The sequence below is a fragment of the Enhydra lutris genome, unplaced genomic scaffold (assembly GCF_002288905.1).
Source record: "Enhydra lutris kenyoni isolate GAN:26980312 unplaced genomic scaffold, ASM228890v2 scaffoldscaffold42, whole genome shotgun sequence".
Lineage (NCBI taxonomy): Eukaryota > Metazoa > Chordata > Mammalia > Carnivora > Mustelidae > Enhydra > Enhydra lutris.
This window is the reverse complement of record NW_019154126.1, coordinates 7,867,627-7,895,214: the sequence shown is the minus strand read 5'-3', so window position 1 is coordinate 7,895,214 and position 27,588 is coordinate 7,867,627. Positions and strand designations below refer to the sequence as shown.

At 35.5% G+C, this 27,588-nt stretch overlaps 1 protein-coding gene across 1 annotated transcript in view; it reads right to left on the bottom strand.

Annotated features, from left to right (window-relative positions):
- Positions 1–27,588, bottom strand: part of LOC111155560 (cubilin) — a 257,013-nt gene that overhangs the window by 183,876 nt on the left and 45,549 nt on the right. The window contains exons 18-25 of the mRNA XM_022515785.1: positions 23,578–23,722; positions 23,178–23,356; positions 20,651–20,816; positions 20,083–20,299; positions 17,489–17,619; positions 2,322–2,511; positions 826–986; positions 238–419 (exon numbers count right to left, since the gene is read on the bottom strand). Of these exons, the coding sequence (XP_022371493.1) occupies positions 238–419; positions 826–986; positions 2,322–2,511; positions 17,489–17,619; positions 20,083–20,299; positions 20,651–20,816; positions 23,178–23,356; positions 23,578–23,722 (1,371 nt within the window). The remainder of the gene's footprint in view (positions 1–237; positions 420–825; positions 987–2,321; positions 2,512–17,488; positions 17,620–20,082; positions 20,300–20,650; positions 20,817–23,177; positions 23,357–23,577; positions 23,723–27,588) is intronic.

Here is a 27,588-nt window from a genome sequence, read left to right as displayed (position 1 = left end):
TTAATCATATTTTCACAGCCCATATTCAATATATTTTAAATACTTAGTATTCCAATGTCATACTTAGAAGGCTGTCATTTTCATCACATTTTCTTTTTTCTCTTTTCTTTTATTTGAACTTTCTATGTGGATATTTTAAGTGTTCCCCTTTCCTGAATTTCAAAGAAGGAAAAATGCATCTATGTGTGTGTGGGCGAGATGGGAGCAGTGAAATAAGCCACTGAGCTCCATACATACCGCCAGATAATCTGACGTGCAGTTTGGGTGATGCTCCAAGTGAAAGTCTTCAAATTCCAGTTCGAATGGGCTGCCGTGGCTGGATTTCAACATCCAATAGCATTCAGAGCTGTGGTAGTAGGGCATCGGGTAGTTGGGAGAAGTGAACACGCCAGTGGGAGTCGTGAGATGGCCCCCACATCCTACAGGAGAAAGAGATGAGATGACCCAGATGTTTTTCTTCTTGGTAAAATGGAATTCTCCTATCTATATTAAACTGGGGTTACTGTTACTCTCTTTTGTGGCAGAACACAACTGCATCTCCAAAGAGTAACTAGCCTATGTCAACATTCTTTCTTTCTCCTAATCAAGATGACCAGCTGAAGGAAAGATACCATGGAATCAGGATATTTCCCCTTGTTCCATCCTTGAAAACAAAACCAAAACAGCGGCTGTTAATTCAGAAATACTTGTAATGTTGAAGTTTAGTACAGACAGTAATGACAAAATACAGCTGAAAAAAAAAACTGGATGAGAGCATCGCAGTCTATGAATCAAGAAACCAATCAGACCAGATTCTCCAAGGAAAGACAGCTCTTTCCCATTTACCTGTCAATGATCCATCCCAGTTAACTGAGAATCCAGGCCCTGAGCCAAGGAAGTCACTCTTAAATTGTAACCATAGTTTGTTGCTGTGAGAGATGATTCTTGGAGGTGGATTTGAACCACAGTATGTTCCCAGGGATGGCGAACTTTCATAGCCTCCATCTCTGTGGCAAAACACAGATGAGATCATTTATTGGTTATTGATAATATTACTGTATAAACATTTAATATTATGTGAACTTTGAGATTGCAAACAGATCAGTTTATGTCAGTCAACCTTTCTTCAGAATACTCCAAGTCACAATTTCAAGTTTTCAATTTTTCACTTTATTATACAGCATTTGAATTCCTTAATAAGGAACATCATTTTTGGTTCATGCAACATTTTATATAACCAATTTCAAGCTGAGAAAAGCATCTGGCAAATGTGTCAGAGAACACAGAGAGAATGAACATGTAGAAATTACATACATAATATGTAATGGGATAAAGAAACCATAATTATTAACAGTATAAACAAATGTTACTTAATTTTACAGAGAAAACTGGAAATGTTTTCTTTCTATTTTGAATTTTTCAAAGTTTAATCTTATATTTGACATATTTAGCAAAATTTTGAAAATAATTTTTCCCCAAGAACTTTTGGGAGTCTTATACCTACTTTGTAATATGGAGCTTTTCAAGCTTAAAAAAACGGGGTGGGGGAGTGACTCAACATTAAAATCTAATGATTAATTATTGCAAATTTAGAATTTATGTTATTTTGGCATGATATGATACAATTGTGGTTTATTATTTTAGTACCTCACTTTACATAATAGAATAAAATGTATTATAAAAAAGTATAATATTCTAGGCTTTCAAAAAGCCAAATAAAAAATTTAACCAAATATACACCAAGTTGATTAGCATGATTAATTCAATGTAATGATCTGAGTAGAGAGCAATATATAGGTTAACTTACTTTTACTGCAAATATAACTTTTTAAACTCATTCTCTCTAAATACCAAAGAAGTAAAGAAGAAAGGGTCTCACACTAAAATTCACAAGCCTAGACTTTTATTAGTTGAACACAAAAACTTTCTAAAAACTTTAAGGTTGTTATCTTACCATCATTCTTGTGATATAATTAGACCAAATGGACAATGAACAGCCTAAAATTTAAATTTATTTTCCCATAAAGAAAGTAGGTTTTTAATAATTGCAAGGACCTAATTTCACAGTAGTAGTACATCTGTTTAATCTGTCCAAATAAAATCTGGAGTTTATTTTCAAATATTCTCAATAAAATAATCACTTCAAAATAACCACTGAAACTTATGCAATTTTCTGGTTTTCTTCTGTTAAATCAGGGTCCACATGGAAAGCTTTACATCTTGCAAGAAAGGGCACAACAGTCTGCTTTAGAGAGAATTTCCATGTGTTTTCTTTACCCTTTCCAGGAAAGATTATGAATGAAAACCAGTAACAGAAAAGGTGATGAAATAAAGGTGCTTACCTGATTTCCACAAAATCTATACAGTGCCCACCAATGGCCTCCTCCAAAGAGAAATTTGTGAAGTGTAATGCAATCTGTTGGCTGGTTTCCACCGTGATCCTATAAATGCATTTCCAATTGTTGGGATAATTACTAGGGAAGTTTGGAGAAGTGAAAGTCCCAGATTCTTCTGTGTAGTTTTCCATGCATGCTGTGGAAAGAAATACAGCATAATGGAGAAAAGAGAAAATAAACAGGCTATATCTATAAGACATTCAGTGATATACATTTCATCAATTTATGCCAATGTACTTGATTTTCAATAGGCCATTGAATGTTAAATAATGATTTCCTTTCAAAATAAAGATTTTTTTTTTAAATCTCAAAGGCAAAAATCATTATTAATAGTAAGCCTAAGAGGGGCGCCTGGGTGGCTCAGTCGTTAGACGTCTGCCTTTGGCTCAGGTCATGATCTCAGAGTCCTAGAATCGAGTCCTGCATCTGGTTCCCTGCTCTGCGGGAGGCCTGCTTCTCCCTCTCCCACTCCCTCCATTGTGTTCCCTCTCTCACTGTGTCTCTCTCTGTCAAATAAATAAATAAAATCTTAAAAAAATAATAGTAAGCCTAAGTAAGCTATGTAGTACAAATCGTTACATATATCCTAACTTTTTAGACCTTGGAAGTGTTATAATGTTTTAATTTATGCACATTAACCTAAACATTAAACATTAGGCTCAACCATGGAAATCATAGAGGGGCGCTAGAAATAATTCAGTTCTGTCCTCGTTTTCATAACCTTCCTTTAAAATGGTTTTCATCGGGACGCCTGGGTGGCTCCGTCGGTTAACCGGCTGCCTTCGGCTCAGGTCATGATCCCGGCGTCTTGGGATGGAGCCCTACATCCAGCTCCTTGCTCATCAGGGAGCCTGCTTCTCCCTCTGCCTCTGCCTGCCACTCTGCCTGCCTGTGCTCTCTCTCGCTCTCTCTCTGACAAATAAATAAATAAAATCTTAAAATAAATAAATAAATAAATAAAATGGTTTTCATCAAAGCATGCATTTATGAATAATGACAAAGCAGGTATCTCAGCCACGTGAAGAATAGAAGGTAAGTATCAGGAATCGGGCTGAGCTTGAATCAATGCCTCCCTCAAACACGGACAAGCTATGTGACCTTGGGCAGATTACTTCACCTCTCTGAGCCTCATATCCCAAATGGGGATGGCAACTATATTTGACTCTACATATATGTGTTAGAGAATTGCATAATTAAATGGCTTGGCACATGGTACATGCTCAATAAATGGTAGTAATCGTCATTATGTTTCAAAATAGTTCAGAAAAGTGTAGAAAAAGTAGAACATAAATGATAAGGAATAAATCAGATATTCACATTAAATATTACAATACTTGGAGGGGTCCCTCAGTGGCTCTCTTGGTTAAACGTCCTGCTCCTGATTTCAGTTCAGGTCATGATTTCAGGGCCATGGGATGGAATCCCACATCTTGGCTGCTGGAGAGTCTCTCCCTCTCTCTCTCTGTCTTTCAAATAAATCCTCAAAAAAATAATACTTGGACAATTTTATGCTGTAATTCAGTATTAACTGTTCTACTTTTAAGAATTTTAACTTCACCTATTCAGTCCATCAGGCTCTCTATTTACCAACCAACCCATTCAATCTCCTATGCCCTTCAAATCTGAGATATTTTCCAAAGAAAATCCAGTTTCAAGCATTTTTAATGTAGTTGCAATTGTATCTAGTAATAACATAAATCGAGGGTCCAGGAGTAGACACAGGCCTCCTACTAAAAGGTTCTGAGGGAGAATAAGCTATTATACTTTCTTATGGGTGAAAAAAGAAAATGAGGATGTTTGGATGTCTAATTTCCCATTTGTTGCTGAATAATCATAGTCAGAAGAGAGGACCCACTGATATTGAGAGTACAAAGATGCAAAGAGAATATTACAAGTCCTTGGGGCACCTGGGTGGTTCAGTTGTTAAGCAGCTGCTTTTGGCTCAGGTCATGATCCCAGGGTCCTGGGATCGAACCCTGCATCTGGCTCTCTGCTTAGCGGGAGGCCTGCTTCTCCTGCTCCCACCACTTCCCCTACTTGTTTTCTCTCTCTCTCTCTCTCTCTTTCTGTGTCAAATAAATAAATAAAATCTTAAGAAAAAAAAAGAAAATATTACAAGTTCTACTACCTATGTATAACCCTCAGAGGAATGGTACTCATCAAATATTTGACTTCCTCTATTTTAAACAGCAAGCCAGCAAGGTTTTACTTTATTGAAAAAAATTGAAAGTGTTATTTAACTTCAATTATGAATACTGCATAGTTTTCTGCATTCTGCCAAGAAATAGTCCTTCAAGGAGGAAGGATGGAAGGAAAGAAGGAAGGGGAAGGGCAGGAGGAAGGCAGGGTGGGGGGAGAGAGGGGCAGACAGAAGGGGGTGTAGAAGTGGTCTATTAAGTATTTCACACCAATAATGAGTATTACTGCAGTAACAATTCATGGATCAAATGTACATTAAATGAAGGTTATGACGCAGTCTCCCTGAGCTGATAGAACTGGCAGACTCATTGACCATCCCACATTCAGATAGTTTTAGCCAGTCAGTCAAATATCTAGAGCAAATCTGTATGTCATATGTTCTTAGAGATAATATTTCATGCCTACCCACTCTACTTCCAGAAGGGAAATACAATTGTACTGGATATTTCTTTTTTTTTTTTAAGATTTATTTATTTATTTGACACAGAGAGAGAGAGATCACAAGTAGGCAGAGAGGCAGGCAGAGAGAGAGGAGGAAGCAGGCTCCCCGCTGAGCAGAGAGCCCGATGCGGGGCTGGATCCCAGGATCCCGGGATCATGACCTGACCAGAAGGCAGAGGCCTTAACCCCCTGAGCCACTGTACTGGATATTTCTAACACAACTTGCAATTAGTCTGCAGGTGGATGGTTTGTATGAGCAGGATCTCATGTAAAAGAACCAATTTAACAAATATTTGAGAAGTAATGATGATTTATTTTCCCGTACCTTATCTATATGCAAGGGACTACTGTGCCACAATTGGTGTTTGTTTTTTAACCCCTACTGAGATTTTGACTTACTCATTAAGCTTCTTTTCTGGCACAAAGTGACTCTGGCACAAAGTCCCTTATGTATTCAAATGGTCCTCACACTGTTCACTTTGAAATGTTTTATCTAACAACTTCCCTTCTACCCCAACACACCATTAAACAAATAAACTCAGACATCATTTAAAGTCAAAGTCAAATATCACTTCTTCTGTGAAACTCCTCCAAATCAAGCAGAATTAATTTTCTTGTGCTCAATTAAAATTTATGCAAATAGCAATTTAAGCTCCCAAAATATGGAATTGTGGTTGTCTTTATGGGAGTACATTTCCTCTACTATGTCTGAAAATATAAACAGGACCTTATTAACAATTATTAACTGTCACTTACCACATTATCTGGACCAGAATACATCTAACAAATATTTGTTAACATTTTATTACATAACTATGTATTGAAAACTGAGAGGGTGGGACAAGTATCTATTTTCTTCCCACTTTCTCTATCCCCATCCTATTACCCCCTCCACTTTTCTTATCTCATGTTCCTGCTCTCTCTCCTTCCTATCTCCTTTACTGAGTAGGTTAAGATTCTTTAATATTTTATCATGTTTATTCAATCTAAACTATAGAAATCTCTGCTTCCAGTCATGACAAATAACTAGTGCTAAACTAGCCCCCCTCCATAACAACTATGAAACTGGACAAAATATAAGAGGCACCGGGCAATGGACAGTTCAAGATTGTGATCCTTGACAGACAGAAAATTCATGAGGTGGAATTCTATTTCCTTGGCTCTTTATGCAGAATTTTCTGATCACAGCAGATTGCTCAAGTCCAAGTAGTAAATGACAGTACTGTTCAGCTCAGGAAGCAGGAATCTGAGTTTAGGGCTGTCAAAAGAGCTGGTACTGCAGGGAAATGCTCTAATACGGAAGAATTATACAGAGAGGAAGACCAGCCATCTGTGTAAAGTTCCCTATGTATTCTTGCCTGAGCCTGGGCTGGGCATACATGAGGTGAGCTCAAAAGGCATACCAGAGAGTAGCTGCTACTAGGCTGGAAGCCAGAGGCCAGGCAATACTGGGAGAGTATGGAGTTCTCCCCCCATCAGAATCCCCTCTTTTACATGTCAAACACCCATCTGAGAACTGGAAAGGCCACCCCTTAGAAATGAGGACCATGACCAAGAGTAAGCTTTCCTTGAATTTCCCTACTAAAGTATAAGTCTTGACAAGGCCTGCAGGAGCGAAACTTAGAGGTTGAGACCTACCTAGTTAGAAGGACTTAGGAAACACCTGGGGATTTTCACAAATATGCCTTAACAAATACAAAATACAAACCTATACAAGTATATAAAATAATCAGCTAAATATTGAACTGCCATAAAGCTTCAGAGAAAGAGAAAGCAGAGTCTTTACACAAATCATTTACCATATCTAGTATAAAACTCAAAAACTGCTATTTTTTAGAGAAAAATTAACTATTTTAGAGAAATATAAATCATAGTCAAGAAAAAATGTGACCTTGTGACTCAAAGATGGCCAGATATTAGATTAGCAGACAAAAACTTTAATACAACTACTAGAAATATGCTCAAAGATTTAAAGAAAAATACAGTCTCAATGGTAAATACATAGAAAATCTTGGCAATACAAAGGAAATTATTAAAAGAATCATATGGAAATTCTATAATTTAAAAGTACATCAACTGACCTGAAACTAATAATAATACTGTATGTTAACTCAACTGAAATTTTTTTTAAAAAGTATACTAATTGAGATTTAAAAATTCATAGATAGGCCTAATAGAAACTTTGAGGTAGAAGAAAAAGGATCATTGAACTTGAAGGTGTATGAATAGAAATGGTTTAATCTGAAGGAAAAAAAGGGGAAATGTGCAGAAAAACGAACAGATTCTCAAAACCTAGAAAAAAAAATTACCAAATAGTTTAGCACACATATAATCTCCTTCTTCAGAAGGAGAAGATAATGAAAATAGGTTAAAAAAGAAAAAATATAGTGACTAAAATTCTCCCAAATTGACTTAAAAAATCAAATTAGCTTCAAGGACTTGAGTTAATCCTAAGCAAGAAAAATAAAAGAAAATCACACTTGGGTACCTCAAACCATTGAAAAACAAATACAAGAAAAATAAAGGAGCCAGAGGAAAAATGACACATTATATACAGGAAAACCATGATATGCATAGTAGCTGGATTCTAATTAGAAACAATGGAGGCAAGAAGAAAATGGAATATATTTTTAAGGTGTTGACAGAAAAAAAGTTTAATTACCCAGAAAAAGTGTCTTTTTTTAAAAACTTTTTTAAAAGATTTATTTATTTGAGAGAGAGAGAGCATGAGTGGAGGTGGCAGCAGGAAAGGGAGAGAGAATCTCAAGCAAACCCAATGCTGAGCATGAAACCCAACTAGGGGCTCCATCCCACAACCCTGATATCATGACCTGAGCTGAAACCAAGAGTTGGAAGTTTAACCAACTGTGCCATTCAGGTAATCCCTGATAAAGTTTTTCAAAATGAGAGTGCAAAAAGGACATTTTTAGACAAACAGAAGCTGAGAGAATTCATCACTAAAAGTGATGATACTACATGAAAAACTAACAATGTCGTTATGCCAAAGACAAATTATACCAGAGGGAAACATGTATGTATAAGAAGGAGTGAAGAAAGCCAGAAATGGTAAGCAACTAGATAAATATAAAGATTGCTCTTCTTTATAGTAAGGTGGAGTTTATAATATAAGTAGAATTAAAAGATACAATTAAAGTAGCATTAAGAAGAGGCAGACAGAATTACATACTGTTGTGGGGTTATTACATTTGTAATGTGAGAAGTGTGTGAAATACAGTATCAGGTATAAAATATAAGGTGTGAAGTGAAGTAGCAGCATATTAACTCTAAGCAGACTTACTGATAAGCTAAGAAAGCATTTTGTTAGCCCTTGAGCAAATATACAAAAAAGAGGTATAATTAAAAAGTTAATGAGAAGGGCACCTGGGTGGCTCAGTCGGTTAAGGTCAGTCACCTCAGATAATGATCTCAGGGTCATGACCTGGAGATTCACATCAGGCTCCATGCTCAGAGAGGAGTCTGCTTGAGATTCTCTCTCCCTCTCCCTCTGCCCATCCCCCTGCTCATGCTCTAAATAAATAAATAAATAAATAAATAAAATCTTTTTCATAAAAAAGTCCATGTAGGCAATAAAATGGAGTATTAAAAACTTCTGTAAGCTGAAAAGAAAAGAGAATAGTAGCAAAAGAAGGACATCTATGAAAAACCCAAAGCTAACATGACGCTTAGTAATAAAGGATTAAATGCTTTTCTGTTAAGATTAAGAACAAGGCCAATATGTTTGATTTCATCTTGTCTATTCAACATAATACAGAAGTCACTCACCATTGTAATAAGGTGAGAGGGAGAGATTGGAAAAGAAAAAATATAGCTGTTATTATTCAGATATGATCATCTATGTTGAATATACTAAGTAATCTATTAAAAAGTTACTAGAATAACTGAGTTTAACAAAATTACAGAATACAAGGTAAATATACAAAAATCAATTTAACTTGCAAATATGAGCCAATCAAAAAATGAAAGTTAAAATATCATTTATTTGTTTTTTATTTTTTTAAAAGATTTTATTTATTTATTTACTTGTCAGAGAGAGAGAGAGAGAGAGGGTGCGAGCACACATGGACCATGAGCGGGGGGTGGGGGGGTGCAGAGGGAGAGGCAGGCTCTTACTGACTCTTACTGAGTCCGATGCAGGACTCAATCCCAGGACCCTGGGATCATGACCTGAGCCAAAGGCAGATGCTTAACCAACTGAGCCACCCAGGTGTCCCTAAAATATCATTTATAAAAGTATAAAAACATCAAGCACTTGAAAATAAGTTCAATGGGAATGTGCAAAAACTCTATAGTGAAAAATTTAAAACATTGCTCAAAGAAATTTTAAAATATTTGAATAAATGGAGAAGTAAAATATGTTTATGGATTGGAAGATTCAATTTAAGATGCCCTTTGATCCTGTACTGATTTATAAATTCAATATATTCTCCATCAAATTCCCAATAAGTTTTGTTTTGATTTGGTTTGATGTAGTTTTTTTAAGTAAAACTTGAAAAGCTGATTCTAAAAGATCTATAGAAATGTAAAGGATCTAGAATAACCAAAACAACTTTGAAAAATCTGGAGGACTTATACTTTTTGATTTTAAGATACACTATACAATTACATAATATTGAGTCCTATAGAATAGAATAGAGATTCCATAAGCACACCCAAACATGCATGGGCAATTGATTTGCAACAAGAATGTAAAAGCAATTCAGTGAAAAAAGGAGAATCTTTACAAAAAATAGTGTTTGAACATTAAATACCATTTGTTAACTTGGACACATAATTCATATCTGATATAGAAAAATTAGCTCAAATGGATCATAAACATAAATGTGAAACTTTGAACTCTAAGACTAGTAGAAGAATGTACAAGAAAAAATTCCTCACAACTTTAGCAGGCACAGATTTCTTAGACAAAATACAAAGAACACTAAGCAGAAAAGGAAAAAGGGACATATTATACTTCTGTTCTTCAAACAACACTGTTAAGGTGGGGTAGGCTAGTTTCACACAAAGAAAATATTTGCAATGCATTTATCTGAAAAGGGACATAATTGTTTCCAGAATATATCACTTAAGACAATAATAAGACAAATTATGCAAATAAAAATGAACCAGTGATTTAATGGACAGCTCATAAGAGAAGATGTATAAATTGTCAATAAGCATGTGAGAACGTTCTCAGCACTATTAGTCATCAGGGACATGCAAATTTAAACAGTGAGGCAGTACTTCACAACTACTAGAGGCTAAACATGAAATATTGACAGTACCAAGTGTTGACAAAGACATGGAAAAAGGGTAATTCTCATTCATTGCAAGGGAGAATATAAAATGATATAATCACTTTGGGGAAAAAAGCCTGGCAGTTTTTCATAAAATGAAAAATAGAATTGGGGCGCCTGGATGGCTCAGTGGGTTAAAGCCTCTGCCTTCGGTTCAGGTCATGATCCCAGGGTCCTGGGATTGAGCCCCGCATCGGGCTCTCTGCTCAGCGGGGAGCCTGTTTCCTCCTCTCTCTCTCTCTGCCTGCCTCTCTGCCAACCTGTGGTCTCTGTCTGTCAAGTAAATGGGTAAAATCTTTAAAAAAAAAAAAAATAGAATTACCATGTGACCCAGATTCTACTTTTAGGTATTTATTTATCTAAGAGAACTGATGACCCAAGTCCACAAAAAAAAACAGTACATCAATGTTCACAGCCCCTTTTTTCATAATAGCTAAAAATGAAACAATCTAACTATCCAAAAATAGGTGAATGAATAACCAAATTATGATACATCTGTACAATGGAAGGCAATTCAGCAATTAAACAAAAAGAACTGCTTATAAGTAGAACAACATGAACAAATTTCAGAAGCATTATGATAAAAGAAAGAAGCCAGATATAGAAGGGTATATACTACTCATATTTGCTTTCTGAACAGAAAAAAACTAATTCATAGTGATAAGAACCAGGTTTGCAGTTGTTGAGATGGATGATGTAGAACGATCGATCAAAAGGACATGAGGATTCTTCCCGGGATGATAAAATCACTCTATATCTTGAATGTGATTACATGCATATAGGTATTTGTTGAAACTACAGGTGAACTTTACTTTATGAAATTATGAAATAAAAATCTCTGTTATATTAAAAGTCTGAAGTTTCCATGCAAAGACAGGTTGAGTTCTCTAAAGTCAAGACAATAAATAATTCAACTATCCAATAAATAATAAATAAAACTAAAATAGAGAAATAAAAATTATTTTGAAGGTACATCTGCTATAAATATTAAATAGGATATTTAATATTAAAATTTGATTGCAGTCTTATGAGAGTCACATGTCTGATTTTGTGGAGAGATAAACAGTAGTATTCTGAACTTACTGCATCTATTTCTGGAGAGGTTAGTAATTCCTCTTAGCTAACACTGGAGTCTGTAGAAAGTTTATGCTTTCTTCTCTTCACAGTATAAATGACTCTTTTGAGAATAATATTAATACTGAGATATATTAATGCTAGGTTTTGATTTTCTCTTCTGCTTTGCAATAAAGCACAAATAATTAAAATTGGATATAGTTCCACAAAAGGAAATTCACATGTTGCTTGATATTTGTTATATACATACAAAATGTAAACATAAAAATGCCTTTTCTTTCTTTCTTTCTTCCTTCCTTCCTTTCTTCCTTCCTTCCTTTCACTTGAGAGAGCACTGTGCATGCATAAGTTCTTGTGTGCAGGGTAGGGGGCTTGGAGGGGAGAGGAATGACAGAGAGGGAGAGAGAATTGTAAGCAGGCTCCACATTCAGCACAGAGCCCAATGTGGGGCTCAACCTCACGACCCTGAGATCATGACCTAAGCTGAAATCAAGAGTCAGACGCTTAACTAAATGAGCCAGCCAGAGCCCCTAAAAATGCCTTTTCTTTATATCTCATCTTGCTAAAGGAAAACTCCTATCCAATGGCAATTTGCTTTTTATGATGGTCTAATATTTACAAAGATGAAGGAGAAAAATACATTTCTTCTATCCATTATATTCAACCGAACTAGCAATGGAAAAGCACCCCTCTGAAGATCAAAAACAACTGTTAGTAGGCCTCACATATCTCTCTTTCTGATCAACTCCAACAACAACCAAAAAAAAAAAAAAAAAAAAAGGAAAGGGAGAATATACAAAGTTCTCTATGAACCCTTATCAAAAAGGAAAATCCAAAACATAGATAATCCTTAATCCACAAAGCAGTGATGACATCAGTCCCATATGATCTGGGAGACAGGAAGAGTGCACAGAAGAATGCATCACCTTGGGAGACCCAAGATCACGGATTAACTGCTCCATCATCTCCCCACTTTGCCATTTGCGATAACCTATGTGATTGTCCAATTACATTAGGGATCAATCCATAGGTGGTGCTTTCTGATCTCATTTATGAAACTTCCATGTCTGTATGAATCCATATGACCTCAGACTTTTTGTAAATGTACAGAATAGTCAACCCAGGAACCATCACCTGCTTCAGCTGGCATATTTGGTTAGCATTCTTCAAAGTGAAGACTTCAGAGAAGATAAAATTTCAGCTTCAGTTTCTCTTTCAGGAAAACAGAGTCTTCCTTAACCAAAATCTAACATTTTGCCACAATATGCTGCTAGGGGGTCATGGCCATGGCTTTTTCTTTCCCCTCACAGGTGACTAACTGAATATGAATGTAAGCTAACTCACCAACACAGTTATTGTGAAATTGTATTTGGACCTCAGTAATTTCATTTTAAACCGGGAATAGTCATGGTGGTTCACAGCGATTATGTAATTTTCACACAGAATGTCTCATTTAATCTTCCCCAACTGTATAAAACAGCCACGTGTCACAATGTACACGTTGTAGAGGGGTATAGATGAGGGATCTCAGACTCCCAGAGGTTAAGTTCTGAACATTACTTAGTTCAGACATGACAAAGCTAAAATTCAAACCCAAGTCCTCCCTTTTCCAAATCCTGTACTCTTTAACAATCCCTGGTTTCTCCATGCAGGAAATGTCAATTTAGAAATGAAGGTGAGCAGAAGACTAGGAATATCACAAATGTTTCATTTAGCACCTTCATCCTAAGGATGAAGAAATGTAATAAATTAAATAAGACCAACCTACCAAGCTGTGAAGTGTTGGAATACCCATATATACAAAAATAGGAGAACATTCTGACCGATGCAAAAGTAAATCTTTAAAAGATCAATAGATCTTTCCCAGATCTAAAAACCTTTCCCAGAAGGAAAATATCTGAATATCTCATAGCAGAAAATTCAGAGTTCAAGGTGAATTAAAAGAATGAGGGAGCTTGGTACTTTTCCAAGGTAGTGTCAAGGCTGGCTACAGCCCAAAATTTGTGACTTAGCCATCAGCCTTTCGGTAGCACGGAAAGTACTTTCCAGCATGACTGGTGGAAGTCTAATTCCCCATTACACCTCAGTTGTAATTCTATAGCAATTTATGCACTAAGACTTAATGTCCAGAATCTCTGAAGAACTGTGAGATTTTATTAGAACCATTTGAATTGGTGATAACCCACCCTAGACATATTTGAATCCAAATTTCTGGATGGGGACCTGATACCTGAATTTGTAACAAGAAAATCCCACCCCAAGTTTCTTATAAACTCCTGGACCGAAGTTTGAAAATAGAAACAGTATCCCCTATTCATTTCTTCTAAAGAAACCCACTTTTGTCCTTTTGGTCATCACTTAACTTCTCACTCTTAAATGCCTCTTCTGGGCTCATCTCAGGGTAACTGATGAAATATAGACTATAAGGAGGGCACCTGGGTGGCTCAGTGGGTTAAGCCTCTGCCTTCGGCTCAGGTCATGATCTCAGTGTCCTAGGATCGAGCCCCACATTGGGCTCTCTGCTCAGCAGGGAGCCTGCTCCCCCACCCCCCACCTACTTGTGATCTCTCTCTCTCTGTGTCAAAAAAATAAATAAAATCTTAAAAAAAATAAGAAAGAAATATAGACTATAGGGTGGGTGGGAACTCTGAACTGGGAATGTGGGGGTTCGGAAAGCCCACTACTACCCACTTTTAACCCTATACTGATGTGGGTCTGACACTTCCTGACCATTTTTTCAGACAAGTATAAAGCGCCCCCCCCCTTTTTTTTGCAGAAAATAAGAAGAAGTTCACTACAGTCCTTCCATACTCTGAGTTGAATATTACCAGCCACACCAAGTGCATTTAATCTGGAGCATTTCCAAGAGCTCACCTGGACAGGATGAAACAAATGGATTAAATGTTGGGACTGGACTGTTTTGGTTTGGCTTCTAAACTGACTAGCTGTGCATTCTTGAGAGGAAAATTCAGTAGTAGGTCCTCGCTTTCCCTCATTAAAAAAAAAAATAAGTAATTAAACTGGATTTGTGTTTTGAACTTTCTGACACACCATAAAAACACATTTACATCAATCATGCACACACATGGATATTGCAAACAGTTTCAGGAGGTGACACCAAATTTTGTATGATAAACTGATACTTTCTATTCTATTCTTTTCTATTCTGTTCCATACTTTGAACAAATACAGATAGTAACCTAGTAAGTTAACGTCATGGCCCACTAATGAGGCATGAATGTTGCAATGTTTGAAAAACATTGGACTAAGTGTTACATGGGTTTTTGTCTAATATTAAAATAGAAAAGTCATCAAGTACATTTTTCTATTTTCTATTCTTTCTTATACCTTAAAAGTCTCCTTGTGGTAAGATTATTTTAATTCATATGTAGGAGATGCTAATAGAATATAAAATTACAATTGAAATTGGTAAAGTTAGCTGGATAATCAACTATATTCTTTCAAAATTCAAATATTTTATACTCTAAATAAGCAAACATGTAAAACCTAGTCTAATAATGCTACTAAAAAATTCTTCAGAATTTCTACCCAGAAACATTTTACTGGTTCGTTCTTTGTTTCTATTTCCCCAGGCACATCTGGATGCAGGGAGAAACTGTGATGAGGGAGGGAGTCAAAGTAATGAGCAGAAACTGATCTCTTTCCTCCCAAACACATATTTAGGAGCTGACATCATAGCCCCATGGCATGAAATACAGATGGAAAAGTAACTGGATTCAAGTCAGGAAATTGAACCTTCACTAGATAAAGACAGGAAAGATTTCAGCTGAGAAACTCACACCTGCTGTGAACTAGAAATCACCAGCCGAATATTGTCATTATTGCTCTGAAAATAACTTCTGCTAGAGCAATAAAATAGGATGAGGGCCAATGACTAAGCTTCCATCGGGGCTCTTTCCTGAGATTGTATTTTGTAGAGAATACAAAAAATCAGGTGACAACTGAAAAGAACGCATCCCTACACCTACATCCCTACACCTCCTATTTCCTGGGCAGCCCCCAGGACTCAGGTTGCCTACAGGGTTAGCCCATGGGCTGGCAGTTGCCAGCACAACCCCCACATCAGTCCCTCCCTGAACAGTCCCGTGGGGCCACCAGTAACAATTCACGACAGCCAGTCAGTCACGTCCTGCCCGATAGGAAACTGAGACAGGCTCGAAAATGGTAAGTTGAATGTGCCATATGGCTTCCTGGGTCTGTCATCTGATTGCTGTTTAGAATACTTGACTATTAGTCAGGCCGAGGAGTTCACCCAGCAAAAGGCAGGAGCATAGTGGTCAGCCAGACTTGGCCAAGGACGGAAGGCGAACACTCCCTTGTCTGTGATTTCGACCCTGTCTGGACCAGACAGAAGTCAAAGTAATGATTATCATCCAGAGAGGCAGATAGAAGAGTCTTTTGAGTTTCCGATATCAGGGCTCCCTTCTCTTTTTGTCAAATATCTTTTCTTGTATTGTCTTTCTTTTTATTGATTTATTTGAGTGAGAGAGAGAGAGAGAGTGTGCACGAGCAGTGGGAGGGACAGGGGGAGAAGCAGACTTCCCGCCAAGCAAGGAGCCCAGTGTGGGGCTCCATCTCAGGACCCCAAGATCATGACCTGAGCCAAAGACAGATGTTTAACTGACTGAGCCACCCAGCCTCTCTGTGTTTTCTTTATCAGCTTCTTTTTCTCCTCTGTTTCTTCCCTTTTTCTCACCTTTCTTTTACTTTACCTGTATCTTATCTTTCTGAAAACCTTTTTTTAAGATTAAAATTTAACTTTAATATCCTTCCTGCCAGATTATTGTGGTTGCTCTTAGTTCCTACTGCACTTGCTACTGCCTTATAAGTTAGTGTGGTATTAGTGAGGTTGCTTTCGTCATTACAGAGCTATGTCTTACTTTGCACACCATAACAAAGAGTTCCATATTTTCAGCAGGCCCCACCAGCACGTATGTTATCTAAGACACAGCCAGTTTATTCAGGCAACAAATTAAACTTGTGTTCATAGCTGATTAGAGCCAGACGCCATCTCAGAGATTATCAGATCCAATTCCTTAATTTTACAGATGAGAAAACTGTGGCCCAAAGAGTCCAAGTGACTGACTCCAAATCTTAATCTAATATTCAGTGTGGTTTGGGCCAAATATATGAGGCACATAAAACTACAGAAGTATGGAAAATTGTGTGCACACTCTAATTTCTTAAAAAGCCAATTTTGGTCATTGGATGTTAAACACCTGGACAAAGTCCAGTGAATGCGTCAGTCATTTAACATAAACTATGGTAATTGCTGGGGATTCAATTTCCTATGTGCTTGAGCTGGATAATAAACTGTCTCCTGGAATGGGGCCCTCAGGAGAGAAAAGTGCATGAATCACTCACACTCACGATTCTGGAGAAATCTAAAGCCACACTGCCTAAACACAGAACTTAAACTACCAGAAAACAGCAATTTTGCGTGAAATAAAGTATGGTGGTCAGGTACTCTGAGAAGAAATACATGAGAAATTGGGAAGGGATTCTGAGTGGAAGTTTTTAAAAATAAATACATACATTTTTATTTATTTATCTATTTATTTATGGGGTGGGGGTTTTAAAAGATAATCATCTAGGAATTTTTCTCTAATTTCTTAAAATTAGTATTCAGTCTCATAAGTAACATTTTATTTTGATAGAATTTTAAACTTAAAAAGTTTTAAGAACTAGCTCGCAAATTCTTTTTACCTAGATTTACTATTTGTATATTGCCCTCATTGCTTTATCTCTGTCCCTTTTTCTAACTTACTCATTTACTTACCATCTGAGCCAACTGAGAATATTTTAGAGATATGGCATGTCTTTACCCCTAAAAACATTAATATATCATTCCTAAGAATAAAAACATTCTCTTACAGAATATTTACAATTATGTTAATTAGAAAATTTAACACTGATACAATATTGCGGTCTAATTGCTATTTTTAATAAGCAAGGCACTGAAGTCACCATACTCTTTTCTAAATTAGCTTTCATTATGTGCCACGGGTTTGGGGATGAAGCATTATCATAGTACGTTTTTGCAATGGAGTGAGCGAAACCAAGTATACAATGTTGTTCTGTTACCTGTTGATGCATTGGTTGCTTCATAGCTTATTAAAAAGCCTTCATAAGCAAGGTCAGAGTCAGCTACAAATTTAAGCATTAATGAGTTGGTACTACTGGTAAGAGACGGTGGGATTGATTTTCCACAGTATCTGTTTGAAACCAAGAACACAGATTTGAAAACTTTTAGTATACTTGAAATCATGCACCAAAAATTAGGACATGTAAAAATAAAAAATAATAACCCCCCATTAACCTTGAAAAACAAATATATTTCAAACCCAAAACATTTATAAAGTTGCTGAAGATCGTCCTATTCATGATTACTTCCCTGAAATGGTTATATGTGTATACCTAGCTGTGTGGCTTGCCATGCATAAGAAGTTTAAGGAAATGAGAAGTTGCAAGGTATACAAAGTCACTGTATAGCATATTAATGAACTTATTAATAAAAATGTAATAAAGTTACACAATAAAGGGAAAGCATAGACCATAAACTCATAGAGCACAGACTCTAGTGTCAGCTCCATCATTTGGAGGCATTATGACTTTAAGCAGATCACTCAATCCCAATGCTTCAGTTTTCTCATTTCTAAAATGGAGATTATGATAGCATTTACTTCATAGAGTTGTTTTTAGAATTTTATGAGTTAATATACTACATTTAAGAGGGTTAGAACAATGCCTAGCAAAGTGAGCCCTATAGAGTGAGCCCTATATAGGGTTCCTATATAGGAGCCCTATAGTACCTAAAGAGGTATTATCTTTAAACAGCTGGCCTATGTGGAGGTAAAAGCTTGGTTACCGAGCCATGTTAAATTTTCTTAAGTAGAACCAATTTTACTCAGAAGAAGAAAGTTTTAAAAGAAAAAATAAAGAGGGAGAATAACACTAGGAGATTAAATAAAACACTAGGATATGAAAATAAAAATGTACTATGAGAATACCTCATCCCAAACCCATGGCACATAATGAAAGCTAATTTAGAAAATAAATAAGAAAATAATAAATAAAGGGAAAATGTTTAAAATGGGTAAGAAAAAAGAAAACGAAATTAAGAAGAAATAAAAAAGTAATCAAGAGATTTCTATTTCCAAAAAAGATGTAGTAATAGGGGCTGGATATAAAATCTGTCATCTGAAACAACTGAAAATCTGGTCTGGACAAAAATATACAAAGCAGTGGATCTCAAGATACTGGATATCAAGCAATGAAGGACAATGATTCTTCAGAGACAATAAATAAGTGAATTTGAAAGCAGAACCAGAAATGATCAAGCTGTTTCCGAGAACCTTAATACATTTCTAAAACAAAGTTCAACATATATGGAATTTAAGAAACAAGTGAGCAAAGGAAAAAAGAGAGAGCGAGAGAAATGGAGAGAGACAAACCAAGAAACAGACTCTTAATTATAACAAACTGATGATTATGAGAAGGGAGGGGGAGAAGCAGGATGGATTAAACAGGTGATGGGAATTAAGGAGTATACTTGTGATATGCACCAGGTGTTCTATGGAAGGGTTCAATCATATTGTACACCTGCAACTAATATTACACTGTATGTTCACAAACTGGAATTAAATTTAAAAAAAATAAACCACAAAGCTCAAAAACACATACAGAAATGCAATAATGTTCACTGCACAAAAACACAAAATTGGAAATGTCTGGCATCCTATCGAATATTACCAGACATGAAAAGGAGGAAAGTGGAACACATAATGAGAAGAAAAATTGATCAATCAGAACACCAAGAAATGACACAGATGACTGAATTAGCAGATAAAAACATTAAAATAGTCATAACTGTATCCCAGAGATTTAAGAAGCTAAAGGAAAAAAATTAATGTGTAAAGTAGAGACAGGAAAGATATAAAATATGATCCAAGTTAAACTTCCTAGAAAGGAAAACTATAATGTCTAAGATGAAAAATACACTTGGTAGGATTTATAGCAGAAGAGATATTTCAGAAGAAAAGATGGTGCACTCAAATACGCAGCAATAGAAACTTTCCAAAATGAAACACACAGAGAACAAGAACTCAAAGTCAAATGAGCAGAGTTCATCAGCAAGCTGGGGGACAATATCAAATGGCCTAAGATACTTGTAATCAGTGTCCCCAAAGGGAAGAAGAGACAGAAAAATTATTTCAAGAAATAATGACCAAAAATTTTTCAATTTGATGAAACTATAAACCCTCAGATCCAAGAAGCTCAACAACAACAAAATTACGCTAAGAAAATCCAGACAAGAAAAGAGTACATACAGTTTAATTCCATTTTTTATAAAATTTTAGAATTTACAAACTAATTTATAGTTATCAAAAGGTTGGTTGTTTCCTGGGGATGGGGATGAGAGACAGAGGTGAGGAATTATCTTGATTTTGGTAATGCTTTCATGGATATACACTACGTCAAAACTTAATTACTGAAGACCAAGATTACAGAGTAGTCAGTAGCAATACAGAAATGGTCATTGAGGAGTGAACATGTTGCTCTCAACTGGTTTTTATAACACAACATGGTCGATTTTAACATTCTTCACTGCAGTAGGAAAGCAAGTAAGCAGGAGGTTCTTTGTGTGTTAAAAGAAAATAAAAACAAAATATTTTTACCTCCCAAGAGATGTCTCAGAACCAGTGTCATAAACTTCCAAATAGTCATTTGTGCAATTGTAATGAAACTGCAGATGAAACACCCTGAAGAGCAAATGAATCAGGTGGCCGGGTTGGACTAATATATGCCAGGTACAGTTGATGCCATGAGGGTAGATATTTGGATGGCCAGGACTTTGAATGATTCCTGTTGACTCTGTCAGAATTTTTCCACATGCTGTCGAAATAAAAATAATAATCATTATTAGAATAACTAACCAACAAGCTACCCGGAATTCAAAATAAAATAATCTGATCATAACCTCTTAAAAGCTGAAAAAGAAATATGTTCCTCATATGCCATGTAAGATAACCTAGTTTTTCTCTTTTATTAGTAGATATCAGTTAACTATTGATATGTACTGATTAGGAAATATATTTTTTTCTTTGCCTCTTGAGTGTACTTTAAAATTTTTACAATGTTGATGACTACACATCTACAGTGCAGATGAATTTTCTATAATAATTTGTTACTGCTGCTAACTTTTTCTGTCCAAAGGCAAAGTAGGAGAAAGTGTCAGTATCTTACCCAAATCTGCAGAACTGAATTTGGCCATGAAACCACGATTTTCAGTAGAAGAACTTTTCACGAATATGACATAAAGAAAATTGTACACAGATGTTATAAATGAAGGTATGTCTGTGCCACAATATTTTTTATTTTCAGGAGAACCCAAAATTGGACTGCTACCAATCTGAGTAAACAACAAGAACAAAAAAAGGTATATTCAAATTTATTTTGTTAAATATTATTTTGGAAAGCTGCTTTTTAAATTTAAATTCAATTATCTAACATATAACATATTGTTTGTTTCAGGGATACAGGTCTGTGATTCATCTGTCTTATATAATATCCAGTACAACTGTTTTTAAGAATAATTATTTCCGAAAGATATTATTAATGTCATAAAATAAAATTTTAGTCACCCCTAAAGAAACTTCATACTTTTTAGTGATCATTCCCCATTTCCCTCAAACCCCAGGCTCAGAAAGTCCACACTGGACATTTCAAATAAATAAAATTACACACTACTTGGTCTCATATGACTAGCTTCTTTAACTTATTTTCAAGATTTATCCATGTAAAATGTGTCCTTTCTTCATTCCTTTTTATATCCCACTGTATGGAAACGCCGTATTTTAATAATCCATTCATTAGTTGATGGATATTTATATTGTTTCTTCTTTTTGGCTACCAAGAATAACAATTGTAGTCATTTATGTATAAATTTTCATGTGGACATATATTTTCATTTCCTCTAGATATACAGGTAGGAGTGGAATTGCTGGCTCAAATGTGTAACTTCTTGTGGAACTTGCAACTGTGTTCTGAAGTGGCTGTACGTTTTATATGCTCACTAGCAGTGTGTAAGTGTAAGAAGTTTCCAGTTTCTCTCGATCCTTGCCCATATGCTCTATGTTGTGGCTTCTGGATTACAGCCACCCTCCTACTTGTGAAGCAGTATCTCGCTATGGTTTGATTTGTATTTCTCTGAAGATGAATGATAGTCAGCAACTTTTTATGTGCTTGTTGGCTATTTGTGTATATTCTTTGAAGAAATACGCATTTAGATTCTTTGCCCACTTTAAAAATTAGATTGTTTTTAATTTTGATGAAGCCCAATTTTCTATTTTTTTTCTTTTGTTGTTCTTTGTGTCATATCTAGAAGCCTTGGCCTAACCTAGGTCATAAATACCCCTCTGTTGTCTTCTAAAAGTTTCACTGTTTTAGCTCCCACACTTAGGTCTATGATCCATTTTTAATTAATTTCTGTGTATGGTGTAAGGAAAGGGTCTACTTTCACAATTTTGCATGTGGTTATTCAACACCATTTGCTGAAAACACTATTTTTTCCCCCATTGAAATGTCTTGGTGACCCTTTCAAGAATAAGCTGGCCATACAGGAATGTATTTTTTCTGTATTTTTCAATGCTGTCCCATTTTTCCAATTTTGGTCCTTACTCAAATAACATACTATTATTACTGTAGCTTTTTTCTAAGTTTTAAAATTGGTTAAGTGTGAGTCTTCTAACTTGGTTCTTCTTTTTCAAAAATGCTTTAGTTATTCTGTCATTTCTAGATGAACTTTGCAATCAGCTTGTGAATTTCTGCAGAATATGCCAGCTGGGATTTTGATAGGGATTAAATGGAATCTTCAGATATGTTTGGGGAGTACTGCCAACCGAACAACATTAAGTCTTCTAATCCATAAACATGGGATGTCTTTCCACTTATTTAGCTCCTTAATCTCCTTCAACAACGCTTTAAGACTATACGTTTTATACATCTTTTTAAAGATGCATTTCTCAATATTTATTCCTTTTTATGCTATTGTAAAGGGCATTGCCTCCCTGGTTTCATTTTCAAATTTTTCACTGCTAGTGTATAGAAAAAGAAATGGCTTTCATATTTTAATCTTGTATCATGCAATTTGCTGAATATGTTGGAGTGTGTGTGTATTCCTTCTAATTGTATGTATGTATGTATGTGTGGGTTCCTTATGATTTTCTATATATAACATCATGTTATCTGTGAAGATAGATAGTTTTACTTCTTCCTTTTCATTCTGAATGCATTTTTTTCCCCTTCCTCACTTAATTGCCCTAGCTAAAATCTCCAATATAATGTTGAATAGAAGTGGTAAGAACAGACATCTTTTTACTGATGATAAGGGCAAAAGATTTGGTATTTCATCAGTAAATATATTAGTTGTGGACTTTTTATAGATGCCCATTTTCAAATTAAGGAAGTTCCCTTCTATTTCTAGTTTGTTGAGCGTTTTTATCATGAAAAGACACTGGATTTTGGCAACATGTTTATTCTGCATCTACTGAGATAATCATGTGGAAGGTTTTTTCCTTTATTTTATTTTATATTAGCTGATTTTGTAATATATACCAACATTGCATCTCTGGGGATAAATCCCACTTAGTCATGGGGTATATTCCTCTTTACAAACAGTTTTGTTTCCTGTAGCTGATCCTAGGATACTGTGACATCATATTTTCAATAACATTCAACCAAATACAAGTATTCAAATATGTTTTACTCTTACCTCAATATAATCTCTATCACAGTAGGCAGAACTTCCAATTTCAAAGGCAGTGAAATTGAAAATAACTACTCGGCTTTGGGGCTGGCGGATGGTCCACCTGCAGATCCTTTCTCCCGGATACACATTAGGATGAAAAGGTGAGCGAATGAACCCTTCTCCGGTTAATTCTCCTCCACATGCTGCAAATATGAAAATGATAGTAGCATTTGTTTAGATAAATGATTCTTGCCTTCACTTTTATTGCAAGGTTTAGTTCTGCATAGGAATATAAAGGAATGTGATATTACTCTTAGAATTTTTTCCTCGCCATTAAAAGACATAAAATTACTAAGTTATTTCAAGAAATTAAAATGTTACAGACAAATTAGAAACTTAAAAACTGAGGCATAAATTTTCTTACCAACTTGATAAACAGCTCTGAAACTAGCTCTTACAACAGAAGTATCTATTTTAAGCCTGATCCAGATACTATTAGTAATGGATTTAATGTGAGAGAGGGTTTCACTGCCACACACTTTTCCAAGTAAGGTTTGATCATCTCGAACCTAAATAGAAAAACAAAATAGATCATCAACAAAATTACTTTGGCAATGTTGGATTATTTGGAGATGAAAAAATGGCAGATTCAGAATAAGTTTTAATCTAATTTGGGTTACATATGGGTTACATAATATTGGGTTACATATTCAGCACAATAAAATAACAGTAAATATTGATAACAAAATCTTAAGCCAAATAAAATCCAAAAGCATAAGAATATTTAACACTTTCTCCTAATAACTTCTACAATGTGAACAGGGAGATAAATTTACAATTTTGGATTATTTAGAAAACAGCATAATATGAGAACATGATATATCAAAATAAGCAAGTTTTAGTCAAATCTGTAATCAAAGAAAGTCATAGACTAAACCGCTTTTATTATTGAAAGAGACAGAACAGTAGATAACAAAGAGAATTTAAAGAGTCAACTTAAAAAATTGGAAAAACATTAAAATGAGGGATAATAAAGTAAAACTAAAAGTAAAACCTAAAAAATAAAATACAAAATAATGTTTTTTGGGACTAAGTTGGGGGATAGGGATATTTAAGATATATCTTTGTCAATAAAGATAAAAGAAAATAAAGAGAAAACTTTAAAAAAAAAGATAACACAGGTATATAAACCAAAAACGAGAAACATGCTACAAATACACAATACTGACACATTAATTTCATATGAATGATAATTCTTTGTACAATGCTATGCTAATACAGCTCAAAGTTTGAAATGGTTATTTCCAGAAAAAATATAAATTACTAAAATTATCTCAAAGAGAAGGAAAATAAAATCTTAATAGATAATAACCATGGATAAAATTGAAAACATTATCAAATTACTCCCTACCCCTCCAAAACTCCCAGAAAATGCTCTATCTTATCAATTGTTTCAAACTTTCTTTTAAGATTTTACTTAGAGAGAAAGAGAGAGAGAGACTCATGCACAAGTAGGAAGAGGGGCAGAGGGAGAACAAAAGAGTCTCAAGCAGACTCCGTGTTGAGCTGGAGCCTGACACAGAGCTCAGTCTCATGACCCTGAGATCATGACCTGAGCAGACATCAAGAGTCTGACACCTAACCAACTCTGCCACCCAGGTGTCCCAATTATCTCAAAATTTTATGGAGCAAGTGATTGCCATAGATAATTTGTTCTAAGGGACCCTGCAACATGGAAGAATCTCCAACAAATTTTTCTCAGAACTATCTTACTAAATTCCAACATAGTTAATACAAATGAAACTATGGATTGTTTTCACCTATTTGGATAGATACAAAAATCTTAAACACAGTTCTAGAAGAACAAATTTACTTCAACATTAGGCTTATGAACCAATCAAATATGAGAATTTAAATAATGCAAATTTATTTAAAATTATGAATTATAAATTACACCCATCAATGGATCCAGTAAGATAAACCATGCATTTCTGTAGATATAAAAAAAAATGTCAGCATTCCTTTTTATTAAGCAAAACTCTTAGAAAATTAGAAGCAAAAGAAAATTTCCTTCATACAATAAGGACCACCTGCTTTAAATCAATAGTCAATGTCTTATAAGGGCCATGAGCACAGTCCATGGAGTCACACAGACCTGGCCAGAGCCCCTGCACTTCTGAGCAAATTATTAAATCTAAGCCTGGCTCATGGGGTTGTTAAGCAAATAGACGAAACAATACTGTGAATTCCTCAGCAAAATGCCTAATAATAAAAAAATGTAAACTAAAGAATAGCTATTGAAATTCTTGACACTTTGAAAGGTGAAACGTTAGAGGTTTCTCACAAAATCAGGAATGATTCCATGAATACAGTATATTATTACTTAAGACAATGGTTCTCAATAAGTATCACAACTACACATTTGTTTTTAAAGATTTTATTTCTTTATTTGAGAGAGAGAGCACACAAGCTGGGGGAGCAGCAGAGGGAGAGGAAGAAGCCGGCTCCTGGCACAGCAGGGAGTCCAATACAGGGCTTGATCCCAGGACCCAGAGATCATGACCTGAGCTGAAGGCAGACACTTAACTGACTGAGTCACCTAGGCACCCCACAACTGGACATTTTGGAAATCTCTGAAAATATTTTTTGTTTTTGTTTTAATCAACTAACGCAGTAGTGGTTAGGCACTATTGGCATTTAGTGCCTGGGGACCAGAGACACTAAACACCCTGAACTGTGAGATAGTCACACACAAAATTCCTCTTATATCCTGTGTGAGACTCATATAAGGGACAGTTCTATTACTAAGTGTAAAATCTAGCTCTATTTTATAGACCGAACCTAAAATATTTTTGCCCAATTTTAATACACACTGGATTTTCCAAGATTATAAGTAGAGTATAAATCAAAGGAAGTTTTGTATTTTTTTTTCCTGGAAATCTGACAAGTGTTTGTAACCATTTCAGAAAATTTGTCATCAACCTAAACAGCCACATCAGCCTGGGTTTGTACTGTGGCATTCACAGTGACTCAAAGAGAAAATAGACTAAGTCCTCATTTTTTTCTTCAAGTCTAGCTTGCCTGGGCTTATAACATAATGCAATAAGTAAATATGTACATTTTTTACTTTATTTCTCCTAAATCTTATATTCTCAACTATATTTTTTATATTATATGTGCATTGAGGTTATATCATCTTATGAATTTCATTTCAGAATAGAGAAATGGTGATAAAAAGAAGGCCTTAAAGGAAACTGACTTCACCCCAAAACCCTCAACTCAAACAGGGGATTATGGGATATTTGTCAGTGGAAATAACCTTTAAGTTGAGCCTTGAAGGATTATCCATCCAGGCTAAGGGAAATGGCCAATAAAGGGAAGATTTTTTTTAAAAGTTCTGATACTCAAAGCCAGCACGGATGCGGTAACACAGTTGTTCCAATCCACAACTGGTAGAAGCATATATAAATTTCTGGGAAATAATTTGACAGTGTGCATCAGGAATCTTTAAGATGTTCAGTTTTGGACCCAGTATCTTCACTCCTAACACTCTATCATAGGGAAATCATTCGAGATACAGGCAGAGACACACAAGGATTCACATCAAAGTTGATCTATAATTACAAGAACTGAAAACATTCCAAGTGTCTAATAATAGGAGAGTGATTAAATAAATTAGGGTGCAGCCATATGATCACATCTTACACAGACCTCAAAAATCACATGCCTCCCCACTGACTCATACCAAACTGGTTTCTTTCTAAGCACTGTAACACGAATTTCACATATTGCCTTAAAGTTATGCTAAATATCTCTCTAACCAAACAGTGAATCTTTGAAGGAAAACGTCTGCCGTGCCTTTAGCATCTAACATGGAACTTTGCAAATAGGTATTTGACAAACGCTTGTTGATTCATTAATTTTAAGGCCTGATATGATGGTTCAATTTTTGTTAGCGAGACAAACATACTAGTTCTTGGAAACCAGGAAGCAGGAAACACGGAGTAAGATACCACCCAGCTCTCTCTCATCCTCCAGGGCTCCACTCTCCTCTGCTAAGACTGTAGTCTCTCGTATTTTGTCCATTAGAAGATGACAAGAAGGAAGAAAAACAGCCAAATAACATCAGAGCAAGCTAAAGTGGGCCATTCCCTAGGGCCTCACTAATGAAATTCAAGGATTTTAGCAAGGAGAAAGGCAGCTGCAGTCCAAATGTTTTAAGAGGAACTTATAGGGCTCAAGGGCCCTAAACCTAGAAGGTACAATTGATTTTGGCTGTGTTTCTCTGTCTCTGTGGAAATGAAAGCTTATTAAATCAGAAAGCCTGTATTCTCTCTGGATCCTGGACATGACAATACCTTAACCACAGATCCTCTGAAAGAGACAAATAAAGTTCATCAAATGCTCTAAAGTGTCTCAGATATTGTTGCAGCCC